The 17272-nt window shown below is 37.5% G+C and overlaps 1 protein-coding gene and 1 long non-coding RNA gene across 6 annotated transcripts in view; one reads left to right on the top strand and one right to left on the bottom strand.

The window, feature by feature from the left end:
• Nucleotides 1-415: 415 nt before the first annotated feature.
• On the bottom strand, nt 416-6429 carry LOC120888430 (uncharacterized). Its single transcript, XR_005732071.2, has 4 exons — nt 6307-6429; nt 5442-6189; nt 4462-4556; nt 416-3572 (listed from the first exon to the last, which is right to left on the bottom strand). It is a non-coding gene; the product is annotated as an uncharacterized LOC120888430 (long non-coding RNA).
• The window catches only part of Pcdh17 (protocadherin 17), a 95817-nt gene continuing 84178 nt past the window's right edge, over nt 5634-17272 (top strand). For 3 of the 5 annotated variants that reach the window (XM_021720549.3, XM_005340811.5, XM_021720548.3), the window contains exon 1: nt 5634-8410. In XM_021720549.3, coding sequence (XP_021576224.1) covers nt 5843-8410 — 2568 coding nt within the window. In that variant the 5' untranslated portion in view covers nt 5634-5842. The remainder of the gene's footprint in view (nt 8411-17272) is intronic. The other 2 variants (XM_040281446.2, XM_021720550.3) reach the window with 1 other exon arrangement.

Raw genomic sequence — 17272 nt, 5'->3', positions numbered from 1 at the left:
AATAATTTATACTTATTAAGGGAAAATGATAGGTTTTAGCAATTGTCATGTTAGTGTGAATTTCTCATTTGTTAAAAAGTAAAGCTTTCATTAAAAGCCAGCAAATTATCAATGACTGTGTTTTTTTGAACTGGGTCACAAATATCTCTAAAAGAAAACAGCAAGTAGAAAAATTAGCTATGAATGTAATACTAGTACTTTGGGGTATTTAAATGTGTCATGGAGACTTTGATACTTCTCATATGTATTATTTAGCTATTAAATTTATTTTTGAAGGTTCTTTGTTCATAAATAAAAATGTATGGAACCAGTTAGTGAAATGATGGTAAAAATATTATAAGAAAGGGAATAAGGATGGAGCATTTTCTTTTATATAAATAGTGGCTGTGTTGAAAACATCCACATCAGAAATGTCTCCTAAGAGCCGTATTTTATTGAATTCAAGATAACAGAAAGCAGGATAAATTACAGAAGAATGTTATAACATGGGCACAACACTATGATCCTCTAGATTCCTGAACTCTATACCACAGGTCTAGTCTTCCACAGTACAGAAATCAATCTATGCTATCAAAATCAAGAATATTTCTGATGATATATGTATATCATCTTTTTTTTTTCATTTGAGTTTAATATTTTAAGCATAGTTTAAAACACCATCTCAAATTACTATTTGTAGACATAAAATCTATCTGTGGAAAAATATAGCATATAGAAAAAAGATGATTAAAAATTAATCATGATTATCATAACTGTTTAAAGACAAGCAAGTAATTGGAAAATTGGAAGTAAGATATCAGTTGATTTCATTTCCTTTAAAAATAAAATAAGTGTGGAACATAAAGATAAAAATTAATTACTTTGGGTACATAACAGTTTTCAACAACAAAATCCAATGCTTCAACATAAGTAAAATGTATTTGCTATATATCTCTTTTGCTCTCCTTTGGCAGATGCCCTGTGGTATTCACTGTTAGTGTGGTGGTTCTTTTTCCATACACTAGGGGGAGGTGTGACATAATTACTCTGGAGGGGTTTTCAGCAAATTTTTGTCTTTAAGGATACATTTTCAAATCACTGGCTCTCTTTTTAGACATTGTATTTCTAGTATTCCCCAGCTGCACAAAATCACATCCAATTAAGGCTAATCAATAAACCATAATAAGTGGAACAAACTATGTAATCATTTATGAATATGAAAAATGAACTCCATTATGTATTACTATAATACACTCATAAAAACAGTTTTTTAAAATTAAAAATAATACCCTTTCTTGGAATTATTTTTTTCTTTAATTTTTGCATGATGGTAAATTTTTAAGTAAGGATATTTTATGACTTTCCCTGAATTAGTATGTAATGCAAAACACTTTACATTTGTCATATAAAAAGTAGTTATTAATAAATGAATGTGTAATCATTAGTTTTTATTTGTTAGCTGCTGCTTTTGAAGACTCAAAGACTCAACTTCCAAAGTACATGAGTTAAACAGAGGTAATAATCCCAAAGAGATACAAAGCTATAGTTTCACTTGTCAGTGTGCTTAAGCACCCACTCAAAGAACCAAAAATTTCTAGGAGCTTCTATGACTCTATTCATCAACAGTAAATATCTGAAAAACTGTCTATTTTGAAAATGCAAAGACATTTTAGGATTTGAAAGTCTATCTTTGACTTTTTAAACTGTTAGAGTTTCCTATAGGAGTGGTAAATTTGGATACAAATCAGACTGCACATTCTGACTATAAGTTATCTCATTGAAGCCTCGGGGAAATAAATAGCTCCTTCACCTGAATCTTTAAGCAATTATCCCAACAAAAATCTTCAGAACTTTATAGTAATTGGTCTGGATTTGATTTTCTTTGAATCCTGAATGATTCATGTTACAGATCTGTATGTTAGTCATTCACAATTTATAAATGGCAACTTAACTTCAGTATTTATGAATTGCAATCAATACTCTAGCAATCAAAACACTCACCTTTTCTATTTCAATACTTCAATTTTCTTTTTTGCCTAAACTCTTTCCCAGAATGGATCAGGAGCAATCCAGTCTTCACTTGTGGTTGTTTTTGATAATCTTTTAGGAGAAAAGAACCTTTGAGATTCTAAAATTGGGGAAGAATTTGGAGTGTGTGTGTGTGTGTGTGTGTGTGTGTGTGTGTGTGAGAGAGAGAGAGAGAGAGAGAGAGAGAGAGAGAGAGAGAGAGAGAGAGAGAGGACTTATAAAACAGAAGTCTTAAAAGATTGACTGGATCTACCTTCATGTTTTTACAATTTAGCTTCTATGCATAGGACTTTGGCATGGCAAATGTTGTTATCAATGGTTACTTGGAATTAAAAAGATAAAATTCAATTGCCTTGTGGAACTTTAAAAAACAAGGATGGAGATGGACAAAACACTAGAACTATTATGTGCTGTGGGGGCATTTAATTGCCTTGAACCTTGAGATGGAAGGAGGATAACTCCAAGTATTATTTAGCCAGGTTTTAGTTTTAATAAGCTAGAATGCTTGTTTAGACAGAGACTTTCTCCTCAGAAGAGAGATTGTTTTCCTCTAAGGACACACGGCCTCTTTCAACTGGCGTCTGCTTTTCTTCTGAAACACTTTCATAATCAAGGGACTTTACTTGCATGGGAGCCTGGGGACAGCTGATTTTTCTCTAAGGATGAAAAAAGTTACACATTGATTGCTGTTGCTCTGGGCGTGTTTGCTCCAGCGCCGGCAGAAGCTGGCTCGAGAGCACCCTCGAATTCACACATACACTCACTGAAATACGTGTCGAGCCCGTCAGAAACACATTCACACACACACACACACACACACACACACACACACACACACACCCCTCCGCACCTCATTCTGATGGGTCCACCTGGAGTCAGGAAATCTGCATCTCCCTGGCATGGGTGTGTGTGAGATGAAAGCTTGTGTGTATGTGTGTGTACAGAAATCCATTAGAAGACCGCAGCTACCTTATTCTGGAAAGCATGCTGTGATTCTCATTCCAGTGTATGCAGAACAACAACAACAAAAAAATCAAATTGATATCAAACTTTTTTAAAAAATTTCTCTTTTCCGGAGGAAAAGAGTGGAGGAGCTTCTCCCGGTAGTTAAAGACCCGGGAGACCCGGCAGCGAGGCCCTGGGCGCCGCCGCTAAAGCGTATAGCTGGCTCGGCTGGCAGCATTGGTTTCCCATCTAACTGATCTAATCAATGACTCTAAAGCACTGGGGCTCCTGGCCCCGCCCCCGCCAGCCTCTTCTCCGCCTCCTATTGGGCGTGGGCCGAGGAGGCAGGGCCTTGCTCCTCACGCGGATTGGCTGGCAGGGAATCAGTATCAATGTTTAAGCGGCGGCGTGAGGTGAATAGAGTCAGTCAGCAAGAGACGCTAGGGAGAGAACAGGGACTGCGAGCCCGGCGGATGCGGCAGCGGCGGAGGGCGGCTGGGGAGACGCTACTCCAACTGTTGAATTGAATTTTCACCTTTCATTTCCTCCATTGCTTTGCTTGCGGGGATGGATTTATTTGGTTTGAAATCCGCACGTCTTTCTCAGGCTTTGGGGTGATCCTGATGGGCAAGAGATTGAAAGAGACCACCCGTGACAGAAAAGGAAGAATTTAAAAATAAAAATAAAAGCCCTCCACAACAGACTGCACAATTAGCTATGCACACCGATGCTGGACTTTGAATAGAGAATATTGAGAGGAAAATCTTGAACTATGATACGGGGCTAAGCTGAGAATAATCTCTGGAAACGTGATTTTTTCCCCCTTAAGACTCTGAAAGATTTGGGGGTGTCTCACGCCTAACCGAGATAAAGCATTTTTTTAATAAAACAAAACAAAACAAAACAAAATAAATACACCTAGCAAAGCAGACGACTTGTTTTCCAGAACCTCGGACTCCGGCAGAAAGAGGTAGAGTAAAAGTGCTCCTGGATTCAGCATCACCTTCCTCCCCCACTCCCTTTCTCTCGTTTTTTTTTTTTTTTCTTTTTTTTCCCTCCGAAACATGAATCTGGTTTTTCTTTCTGTAGAGTGAGTCAGAGAAAGCGGTAGGAAGAAGCCGCAACTAATGTCTGTGAAGGGAGGACCATGAGGCGAGAGTGAATACGATTCGTTCCGCTGCTTCTGACTCATCCGGCAGATCAGAACACCTGCATTTCTAGATGTGTCATTACCGTATATCGAGGCGTCTCGAGAACCCGAAATAATGTGTAGACAAACCTTTGCCTAACCTCCCCTTGGAGGTAGCTTCCCGGGGTGGGCTCCTCTGGCAGGACCGCCGCGGCCCGCAGCTTCTCACCCCCTGCCCTCCCGAGTCACCCAGAGAGACTCTGTGATAGCGAGACTGCAGAATGCATCACGCCAAACCTTGATGTGTTTCTTTCATCTAGCCCTTTCCTCCTACTATTAATTTTTTTAATTATTTTTAGGAAAAGAGAAAAGACCCGCACCTTAATCTCTTCAAATATTCACCACTTTTATTCTTCGCCAAGGTTTTCTTTTCTAGATGAAGAGGACTGGGAGACTGGGCCATTGGAAGGAGGTGCTGAATAGAAAGAAAAGAGAGGCACTTGACAGCCCAGCCCTGTGAATGCAGAGACTGTTTCCCTTCTAGCGAGAGACAGGGAGAGTGTGTGTTGGAGGACTGGGAGGGTGGCTCCCCCTTCCTTTTTATTCGGCCTCCCCCCTCCCCCTTCAAATCTGCACGTCCAACCATGAGTTGCCTGTTGATTTCCTTTTGCCTGGGAAGGAAAGCAAACTGGAATTAAACTGCATGGAGAGAAGTCCTTGCTCACAGGAAGAGAATGGGATGGTAGTGGCGGCTACTGGCTTCGCGTAGATACCAGAGTGTGTTCCACGACCAGAGGCGGAGATATATCTCTATATTTTCCCCTCCCAATAGACTCACACCGCAAATGCTGATCAAGCTGTGGCTTTCTTGATTTCGGGGGAGAGCCTTTTCCGAGGAAGAGAGGGAGGAGCCTGGTAGGGGGAGGAAACTACAAATCGGGACACTAGTTCTATGTGCTGCATTTCCTCCCCTCCCTTTGGCTGCTCGGAAAGGAGAAGAGAAAAAAATACGCTTGGCTGGGAGATGCAGTCCGCCGCCGCCGTTGCCTCAGCCAGCAATGCAAGATTAGATCTCTAAATGCAGCAAAACACTGCCTGAAAACAGACCAGCCTGCGCAGCAAGCAGACATTTCACAGTGCGCCGACGAAGCTTCAAAAAAATATATCTGTGACTCTCTGTTCGTGCTCCTCATTCCCATCAATTTCATCACGGGAGACGAGTAACAAGTAAGGATTTCACTTTCCGATCTGCCTGGAGACACACCTCCCCGAACCCTCCCCCACCCGATGTGAAGAGTATTCTGTAGGCTACCGGCTGGAGTGGATTTGCAGCGCCCTAGCGGGAGCCAGGAAAACCTACCGATTTTCTTTAGCTCATTATCATCCCTCCCAGACTCGATTTCCTTCTTATCGCCGGCCTCATCGCTCAAGTTTGAGCCTCCTGAAGTCCAGGCGGGAGAGACAAAGCCCCGGGCTCGCCCTCAGCCGCAGGGAGCCGCCGCCTTGCTCCAAGCCGCTGCAGCTCCGCTGCGCCGCTGCTTCTCCCCCAGTGCGGATGCTGTAGATCAACAGGTTCGGGGAACTTGAGCGGAATAAGGAGAGACTGCCTGCTGCCGCAGCCCGGGTGCGGAAGGAAGGAAGGACCTACAGACTTGTGGCTCGCGTCGCGCGCGCGCCCTCCTCCCGGGCCCCAGGCTGGCGCGCACCCACAGGCTTGCCCCTTCAGTCCGGCTGCTTCTGCCCCCACCCCACCGGTCTGGGATGTACCTTTCCATCTGTTGCTGCTTCCTTCTATGGGCCCCTGCCCTGACTCTCAAAAACCTCAACTACTCAGTGCCTGAGGAACAGGGGGCCGGCACGGTGATCGGCAACATCGGCAAAGATGCTAGACTGCAGCCAGGGCTTCCGCCCGCTGAACGCGGTGGCAGCGGCGGGCGAGGCAAGTCGGGCAGTTACCGGGTGCTGGAGAACTCGGCACCGCACCTGCTAGACGTGGACGCCGATAGTGGGCTGCTTTACACCAAACAGCGAATCGACCGTGAGTCCTTGTGTCGCCACAATGCCAAGTGTCAGCTGTCCCTCGAGGTGTTCGCCAACGACAAGGAAATCTGTATGATTAAGGTAGAGATCCAGGACATCAACGACAACGCTCCTTCTTTCCCCTCAGATCAGATCGAAATGGACATCTCCGAAAACGCGGCCCCGGGAACCCGCTTTCCCCTTACCAGCGCACATGACCCAGACGCGGGCGAGAACGGGCTCCGCACCTATCTGCTCACGCGCGATGACCACGGTCTCTTTGCACTGGACGTCAAGTCCCGCGGCGACGGCACCAAGTTCCCAGAGCTAGTCATACAGAAGGCGTTGGACCGTGAACAACAGAACCACCATACACTTGTTCTGACTGCCCTGGATGGAGGCGAGCCTCCCCGATCTGCTACGGTGCAGATCAACGTGAAGGTGATAGACTCTAACGACAACAGCCCGGTCTTCGAGGCGCCCTCCTACTTGGTAGAACTGCCCGAGAACGCCCCGCTGGGCACCGTAGTCATTGATCTGAACGCCACTGACGCTGATGAGGGTCCCAATGGTGAAGTGCTCTACTCCTTCAGCAGCTACGTGCCCGACCGCGTGCGGGAGCTCTTCTCCATAGACCCGAAGACCGGCCTTATTCGTGTTAAGGGCAACCTGGATTATGAAGAGAATGGGATGCTGGAGATAGACGTACAGGCCAGAGACTTGGGACCTAACCCAATCCCGGCCCACTGCAAGGTCACGGTCAAGCTCATCGACCGCAATGACAACGCGCCGTCCATTGGTTTCGTCTCGGTGCGCCAGGGGGCGCTGAGCGAGGCCGCCCCGCCCGGCACAGTCATCGCCCTGGTGCGGGTCACTGACCGAGACTCGGGCAAAAACGGGCAGCTGCAATGTCGAGTCCTAGGTGGAGGAGGGACAGGCGGTGGTGGCGGCCTAGGCGGTCCCGGGGGTTCTGTTCCCTTCAAGCTTGAGGAGAACTATGATAACTTCTACACTGTGGTGACTGACCGCCCGCTAGACCGAGAGACACAGGATGAGTACAATGTGACAATCGTGGCGAGGGACGGAGGCTCACCTCCACTCAACTCCACCAAATCGTTCGCGGTCAAGATTCTGGATGAGAATGACAACCCTCCTCGTTTCACCAAAGGGCTCTACGTGCTGCAAGTGCATGAGAACAACATTCCAGGAGAGTACCTGGGTTCCGTGCTCGCCCAGGATCCCGACCTGGGCCAAAACGGCACAGTGTCCTATTCCATTCTGCCCTCGCACATTGGCGACGTGTCGATCTACACCTATGTGTCTGTGAACCCCACCAACGGGGCCATATATGCCCTGCGGTCCTTTAATTACGAGCAGACCAAGGCTTTTGAGTTCAAGGTGCTTGCTAAGGACTCTGGAGCACCCTCGCACTTGGAGAGTAATGCCACAGTGAGAGTGACAGTGTTAGACGTGAATGACAACGCGCCAGTGATCGTGCTGCCCACGCTGCAGAACGACACCGCTGAGCTTCAGGTCCCGCGCAACGCTGGCCTGGGCTACCTGGTAAGCACCGTGCGCGCCTTAGACAGCGACTTTGGCGAGAGCGGGCGCCTCACGTACGAGATTGTGGATGGCAATGATGACCACCTGTTTGAGATTGATCCATCCAGCGGCGAGATTCGCACGCTGCACCCTTTCTGGGAGGACGTGACACCCGTGGTGGAACTGGTGGTGAAGGTGACAGACCATGGCAAGCCCACCTTGTCCGCTGTGGCCAAGCTCATTATCCGGTCGGTGAGCGGCTCCCTGCCAGAAGGGGTACCCCGGGTGAATGGCGAACAACACCACTGGGACATGTCTCTGCCGCTTATTGTGACTCTGAGCACTATCTCCATCATCCTCCTAGCGGCCATGATCACCATAGCTGTCAAGTGCAAGCGCGAGAACAAGGAGATCCGCACTTACAACTGCCGCATCGCCGAATACAGCCACCCTCAGCTGGGCGGGGGCAAGGGCAAGAAGAAGAAGATCAACAAAAATGATATCATGCTGGTGCAGAGCGAGGTGGAAGAGAGGAACGCCATGAACGTCATGAACGTGGTGAGCAGTCCCTCCCTGGCCACTTCCCCCATGTACTTCGACTACCAAACCCGCCTGCCCCTCAGCTCGCCCCGGTCAGAGGTGATGTATCTCAAACCAGCCTCCAACAACCTAACTGTCCCTCAGGGGCATGCAGGCTGCCACACCAGCTTCACAGGACAAGGGACTAACGCAAGCGAGACCCCTGCCACTCGGATGTCCATAATTCAGGTAGGAGACTTTTAGCGTAACTGGGACTGAATTCACTTTATTGCTGGTGTTGGAGCTGTCCTGAAACCTTTAGAACAGGACAAGCCATGCTGCCAGCAGCAGTGAGGGGAATTTTAAAACTGAAAATGGTTTAAACTTTAACACTGTGTGTACATCAGATTTTACACATAAACCTTCACATATAATAGTCTGAAATCTGTAAGATGTAAATGTCTTAATTCTGTTGCTTTTTTAAAGTTTATTTTTGTAGATTTCAAAATGTTAGCAGTGTACAGTAGTCCTAGTTCATTTTACTTTATTTGTTAGTCTACATTACTTTTTGAAACAGGAATTCCAGAGTAGAAAAAAGGTAATTCTCTTTAAAAGACTTTAATTCATTTTAAAATTTTTGATGCTAAAATGAAAAGTAATTATATCTAAATATTAGCTTCTAAAATTACAGAATAGGAACTAGTCAGAATTCTAGAGCTTGATTCAATTTCACTAAGTCACCACTCCCCAAAAAGTTAAAAAGTGCTTTAAAGGACACAGATCTCATTTATTCTTCAGATGAAGCTGCAGCATAATGCATTAGTGTAACTTGTGCTTTTGAATTGTGAGTTAAACACTTGAAGTTATTCCAAAAGTTTGAATAAATCCAGTCTGGGGGTAGTGACCTGTAAATATCTAGGAAAAACTTAAAATTTGTTGTATCCTGTGTTTTTTTCTGATGTTTTTTGAAGTCACTGAGGAATGAATAGAGCCACAGGATCATTATGCAAGAGAGTCACAGAATCATTTTGTGCTAATGAAAATGGAAGGCAAAGTTGCACTGGATTTTAGGTTGCATTTAGTTTACATAGTGTGATTTTCAGTATTTCTAAGTGATGTTTATTATATATTATTTAGTATGATTCAAATCTACTAATATATGACAAAAACTAAATGACTGACAAAGCATAGATACAGATTCTTTAAAAAGGTGGCTGTATTATGACCACTCTGTCTAGTTTTCTTTTATTCACATTGAGTTGTGTCTCAGAAAATCTTAATTTTTGTTCATTATGAATGTGTGTTATTATAAATTACTCTGGATGAGCAGTGCTTGAAGTTTAAAATTGAGCTTAACTAAAAGTGACACTTTGGGAGGAAAATTAGTGCAAGGTAAATGAAAAATAATTTGTTCATATTACTATGCTTTGAAAAGCAAATAATTTTTAATGACACTTGACTCAGTAATGTTTTTATTTTAAAATTGAATATCAAAATTTAATAATCCTATTCTTTCACATAATAAGTGTTCCACATGCTAATTTTCAGCAAAACATATTTTCTTATAATAGCACAATATCTTGGTAAAACAAACCCTTATTCTTGATATTGTTTAATACTAATGTATCAATTATAGTATTAAATCCTACGTTTATAGTGTTAACTCTATATCAGTAATCATGATTTGGGGGAGTTCTATATAAACCTAAAAGGAATTTCCCATTTTAAAAATGTGGTTTCTGTGCAAGTCTTTCTGTGACTGTAAAATTGGTATATTGATAATATTTCTAATGGGGAAGATAATGCTTAAATGTATATATGTGTATAGGTATTTTTTGCAGCACTGGGGGTCAAATTCAGGGCACATGGGAGGCAAGCAATCAACCACTGAATTATACTCCAGTTCTAAAATATATATTAGAATCTATTGCAGTTATTTTATAAATACATTTGTATTGTAACATTTCTTATAGTTATATCATTAACAATGCAAAGATGTCACAAAGGGTTAATGCTTAATCCTTCACTTCAATTGCTATAAGTTGAATTTCCATTTAGTTTCTAACAACAAAAAAGTAATTGGTGCAAGTTGAATTCTCAGCAAGTCTGATTTCTTGGTGAGACTAGTGGGGAACAATGTTTGATTAAAATATCCAAAAGTTTTTAAGAGACAGTGATGTCTGTGCTGTGTTTACAACATGCTGTCCTTGAAGCTGATCACTGCTTAAGAGTGATAATGATGATGATTCTTCTCATTAACATTAAAAAGTCAAAATTGCAAACACACACACAAATATACAATTTAAGCAAAAAATAAAAGGCAAACTGTATTGATAGTCTCCTTTAGAATCTTAACCCATGCCAAAGACACAAAGTTTGATTTTTTCAAAGTAAATTAAATTCCCATATTGTTTATGTCCTGAAAATATTCTCAGCATCAACTGTTAAAATAGCTTTTTGTTGTATTGAATTTTTGCAGTCTTCTAAGGGGTTCTTTGTAAATTCCTAATATATTTATGTATTTTTAAACGTATCAGTTTTATCTCAATACTTATTATGGAGAACATAGTAAATTAACTAGTGTCTTTTTAAATTGTGAAACTGGTATCCTGCAAACACATTGTGCTAAAGTGGCATGCTTGAGTGAAAGCACATTGGTATAACATAATCTTGTTTCAAATGCATTTATTACAGCGTGTACATAATATAGCCCAGGAAGGAAACATAGCATTAATTTCATGTGTATTTCTGAAGGTAGACTTTGAATCCACAAAGTTCACTTGTACTCACAGCTATTAGGTGTGGTTCATCTTTTTGTTCCAGCATTTTGCAAGCTGCTTAGAAGTTTCAGAATATAATTCTACCAAATGAATTGGAAAGAATTTTATAAGTGTGTTTCAATACCCTGGTACAATGTGATGATAGAAAATTTAAGAACTTTGTGACTTATAAGGTTCATGTTACAGCTAAGGCTCATGTTACAGCAAAAGTTAAGATTTATTTAAGCATCAAAGCATTTGTGTGTGTTTCATAGCATCTAAGATATAAATTTTAATGTCTGCAGGTTTTTCTTATGCACAAGAGTGCTTTTACTGAATGTGGATCTAGAATAATCATGTAACCTGTATAGAAACAAGAGTTTCTGAGACAGAATTTTACTTTAGGTTTTTATCAAGTTCCTTGAATAAATTAAAGCAACCTATATAGTGTTTAAACAATAGATTTTAATAGATTAAAATTACCCACAGTAGTGTCAATTATACCAAACATAGTTAATAATTAAATAATTTGTTCATTTTAAAACTGCAAGACTGATTTTGAAGCATAAGATCAAAGATTTTATGATGGGAAAGGCAGATAGATAGTTACACAAATTTATAAAATCTTTTCCATAGGAGAAATTTCCATGTGCATTACTTCATGTGATAATATGCAACCTAAAGTCAAGTGGAGATTATTAATAATAAGAATAACTACTAATTTTGGCTTATCAAGAATTTCTCATTATGTCTTAGGGTGACTTATCAACAGGTGTTTTCGATTAAGGCTTCCTAAGAGGTGAGGAAGCTGGGGACTTCTCACTGATAGGATTTCCAATTTTGTTTGAAGATCTCTTTCCATTTTTTTTAAGTACTACTACATGTCATTTTAACATGATTTCATAAAAGGAAATGTATTGAACCAGCAAAATAAGATTTACTAAAATAAAATTTTTAAAGAAATATATTTTTTGGTGTTTCGAAGATCAATTTTAATGATTCATAATGTTTAATGATTTTAATGATTCATAAACATCCTTTATGATAGGATGATAGAATTCTTTTGAAATATATGTATGACCTTTTCAATAAAAAAGAATTAAGCACATGGTAAATACATAGATTCCATCCAAACATATAAAAATGAGATTGATCTGTAGAGAACTAGATATCATAGTATAAACAATAAATTCAGTATTTCAAAATGAAAGGTAAAAGTAAAAGTCTTTCTTTAATAGCAACATTATCCACTACCCATCTTATTCCCACTTCTCCAATACAGGAGGTTCTGAACTATAGAGATTCATTACAATGATTCCCAAACTCCTGACCTCCTTCACACTTCATATATCATTAATATAGGATATTAACGATGTTAGTAACAAATATACACTGTGAACAATTTCATTTGTCATTTATAATTTTGCAGGTATTATGCTGCAACTTTTATTCTAAGGAGGCACCTTTGATTAGTTATGTTTTAATTTCTATAAACTATATATAATATGTATTAATAGGGGTTGTGGTGGTTTGAGTGTATCATTCCTGGACTGTTTTTCCTCTTGAAATGTTCTGAAAACATATGAGGAGTAATTTCTAGTTCAGAGGAACAAATCACAGTCATTAAAGATTTTTCTTTATTATGCATTAAAAATAGTACAAATAAAGTAGCAAACTTAATTTAAAATGTAATTAGCCATTAAGTGTTTAAAGTTTCTTTGGAGAAGAGTTTTAAATTATTTTAAAATTTCAAAATGAGTACCATTATTCATTATATTCATTAATACTTTTATTCGTAGTTACATGTGTGTCTTCAAAAATTCCAGCTCCGATATAAATCTATGGGCATTTCTCTATTTCTCAGTAAAGAAAAACAAAAGAATCTTATTTTTTAAATAATAGTTGATAACACTTCATCAGGCAATAATTTCTTTATTCGTTAGCTTTTAGTTTTCAATGAAATTTCCAAAATTCTAGCTAGGTGATATTTTGTCATATTAATGAAGATAATAATTCACCAGGCTTTTAAAAGTGTAGGAGTAAGATAAGTTTTAATTTTACTTGAGTTGTATGAGCGAGTCCTATAATTTCAATATATATTATCACATATGAGTCTGTACCAAAAACTTGGGATTTTATTCTTGGCATCCCCATGTAATTTAAAGCTCTATGTGATCACAGAAAAGTATGCTTTAAAATGCGTAACTATATGAACATACATTTTATCTATTAAAAAAAGTTACATTTCCTTAAAGAGATAGCAACTATTGACTATATTTTTCAAGGCATGCATAAAAACACACAAAATATACTTTCCAGAGAATTTTTCCCATAAAATTGATACAATAATACATTACTTGCTTCTTTATAATACAATTCTTATATATGAGGTTAAAGCATTTATTCTTAAAATAATGCCAAATATTATCTCCATTAAAATTATGAATTTTAGGTATTTTAAGGAAAAAGAAACCCTTCACACTCTTTAGATAAGCATTTAATACTTTATAAAATATAATATTTGTATTTTATGTTTTAACACTATTGTTAAGTGTCAGATTTCAATTTTTTTCTGTTAGTGTTGCTTATGTAATATAATGCAACAGAAATAAATCTGTAAGGATAGCAGGTATAAATTAAGAAAAATATTTTAAAATTAATAAATATATATATATGTATCTATATATATACATTTATTGTGGTTAAAAAAAGTTTGGCTCTGCATACATTTAGGAAAAGATGAAAAAATATTTTGGCAAAATTTAATATGTGTTTATATGTATATGTGTCTTTATATGTTCCGTATGATATATGTGAATACTCAAAATATTGGCCTATTATTATATTTCTTATAGTTCAAAGAAATTCTCCTTTTTAAGGAGAATTTCAAACGTATGTTTTCTTGAAAACATGTTAGAACTTGGTGATTTAACCATTTTAAAGTTTCCAAAATTTGAAATTCCATAAAACACAATCATCCTAGAGATGAGGAGATAAGGAACGACTACCTTTCAGCGATTGGATTTTATATAGGTTAAAAAGGTAAAAAAACCTATTGTCATTCAATTTTCACATTGTTTGGAGCATGGCTGGAAGTGTTGTGAAAATGTATGTTGTGAGCCTGATGATGAAAGAACTACAGAAGGAAGAAGTCACTATAATTGGGCTCATGCCAGTTAGGAAGTAAAACTTAACTCCCTGATGCTGAGAAGTCTTGCAATACACTCAATAGTGGGTAAATTCTTACAAATGCACCTGCTAATTATGATATTAGTCACTGCTCTAGAATGTATTCCCCTCAGTGATACTTCTGTTTAATAAATCCCACAGGGTATTATCTTGAAGTCATCTTTTAGTAAAATCATTAGGGAAGAGATTTTTTTTTTCTGCATTAAATTCCTTCAACCAATGATGGTAGAGTTGTTACAGAACAGTATAAAGTTCAGTTTGCCTATCATTTTGAAGATAGTGTGACTTTTGCCACCCACCTACAAAATACTTTCAAAGTTCATCAGACCTACACTAATCTATTGTCAAACTACTTTAGTAAAGGAGACTTTGACAAGAATTTCCTTCAATGCCATACAGTATTTTACAGTTAGTCATAGCTTTCACCACTAGCTTTGACAGTGATGTATTGCTATCCTTTGGTCTCTTGAAATAAATCATCTATGATAAAGAAGTCCTTAATGGCATAAACATCCTTGCTGTGACTAAGCAGAAGCAGACTCCTGCTTCCTTGCTACTGCAGAAGTTTAAGTTCAATATTTTTAAGGTAAAACACAAAAAAATCTAATAAAATATAGATGCGAAATTGTGGCTATGTGGGTGGCATCTTTACTTGTGTACATCAAGTTCTTCAAGTGAGATTAAAAAAATTGGTTTCAGACAGTGTTTCAGAGAATCTATTCATGTATATGTGACACACTTTTGTTTGCTCTAGTCCTAGTGACATTCTGATTACTGGTATTTGTAGGCCTTGCCCTGGATCTATTCCAGGCATTTTTATTATACTGAAATGGTTCTTATGGTTCATTGAGTATCTACCATAACTGTGCTGAATGTGATTGGTGAATTTGCATATATTTATTCAAAAAATAAGACAGTTAAACAGCATAATTATGGGAAAATGAATCATAACAATAAAAGACTATTTAAGTTAACAAGCTTTGTGATCAAAGGATAAATACAGGTTGTATAAATGAAACTTTATATGTAACTAATCTACATAGACAGAGTTTGGTCTGATTAGAGGAGTAGAATATATTAAAATAATTTAATGATATTATAAATGCATTTTATCTCAGTCATTTTGAAATATTGAAAGCTTGTATTATCTTTATATATTTTTTTATATTTCTATTTAAAAAACAGTCTCATGAACCATATTTTTCATTTAAGAAAAGTGGGCACAGTGAAGATAAATATAATTTTGTAAGCCTCTGATTGGTTCTGAAATATATCTTGTCTAAAAATTATTTAATACTTTTCAAACGTGTAACATTTCTGAATTTTAATTAGTAAAACACATTAAAGTGACAATTTAAAAGACAGTTTCTTGTTTACTGTCTTTATCAGCTAAAAGCAGCCTTTGTAGAGTTTGAAAACTAAAGCATTAAAAGTCAATTTTAAGTTTCAAAGCTGTGCATTCACAATTATTTTGTAGATATTTACTATTTTTAAGAAACATTGGTTATATGTTTGTAAATTATATTAATACATGATATAGATGATAACCTTATATTCTGAAAGGTTGTAATATTGTTTCAAACATGCTTTCAGATAACAAATTTAACTTACAACATGACTAAATAATCTTCCATTGACTATGGTGCTATATATATTTTTTTTCAGCTTTCTTTATTATGGAGAACATAGTAAATTAACTAGTGTCTTTAAATTTTGAAATTGGTATCCTGCAAACACATTGTGCTAAAGTGGCATGCTTGAGTGAAAGTATGTATATATCACATAATCTTGTTTCAAATGCATTTATTAGTGTATGTTTATAATATAGTCTAGGAATGACACACAGCATTAATTTCATGTGTATTTCTGAAATAACTCTTTAAGAATATAATTTAAGCATAAGTCATTAATTTATACACATCTTCATAGTATTTCTAAATGAATTTTCAAAAATTATATGTATACATAATTTCCAGGTCTTCCAATTCAATAAAACACAAATTGAAATATATACATGTAAAAATTTGGTTATATCCTATTCCAATAGTTTCTTTTTAAGAATGTAAAAGCAACAGGCTTTTTTTTTTTTTTGAGACAAATATAGTTTCAGTAGTTAAAATATCTTTCTAAATGTTATAGTTCAACTTTTGGCAATCCATATCTTAGAAAAATTCTTAAATTTATATTTGTAGTATGAACATTTCCATCAGTTTAAGAAGCTTAACATTATACTTTTCACCCTTAAGATAGAACATTCTTTTTCTCATCACAGAGAGAAAAGCCTCACCATAAATGCGTTTGCAAAAAGCAATTTATTTTATTTCTTGCATAGCATACTTTATCAGATTATTCTGAAATTATTCTATGACTCAATATTTGATGTATATTTGGTATTCTTTCACAACAGCAGAGCAAATTGTATATGCAGAACTGAACTTATAAAAGCAATTCACCTATGGTTTATCATGAGAAGAATTACTAAGCACATTTGAAAAGTAGCAGTATATGCTTTTTATCGATGTTTGCAAAATAATATGCTTCAAATCTTCATAAAATTTACTACAAAAATATTTTCCTTTCAGTATTTTGGATCAAAGGTGAGTTTGCTTTGAAAAGAAAATATTTTCTAGCTCAAATCTAATAATTTCTTAATGATACATCAATATATAAATATTAGTCATAAAAACTTCACATTTTAAAAATAGTTTATTTTGAACCTCAGTATATCTTCTAAAGTTTGGTGAATTCTGTTGCTGTATTTTCTGGGAACACAAATTTCTTGTTTTCTATTTTGCTTCTGCAGTTTTTTCATCTATTTTATAAAATTATATCTCAAATCAATTTTTTGTATTAAAATGTGATTAGGAGAAGTTATAAGTCATGCAAAAATGATAAATGAATTGTCCATTTTTATTATTGTTTTCATTATGATAGAATTAAGAATTTCATAGAAACTTACCTTCACATGCCTTTAAGGCAAGATATTTGATCATTTGTTTTATTTTCATTACTATTTTATCTTTGTATGATGTCATGTCACATTCATGATCATTTTTTGTTTTTGTTTCAAGTCAGTACCTTATTTCATATTATAATCTTGACTGAGTAAATCAGAAATTCCTGGATAAAAAAAAAAAGTAATTTTGAAGGTATACATTGACTT

The sequence above is a fragment of the Ictidomys tridecemlineatus genome, chromosome 6 (genome assembly GCF_052094955.1).
Source record: "Ictidomys tridecemlineatus isolate mIctTri1 chromosome 6, mIctTri1.hap1, whole genome shotgun sequence".
Lineage (NCBI taxonomy): Eukaryota > Metazoa > Chordata > Mammalia > Rodentia > Sciuridae > Ictidomys > Ictidomys tridecemlineatus.
The sequence above is the reverse complement of the archived record's forward strand: the minus strand, read 5'-3'. Positions and strand labels throughout refer to the sequence as shown.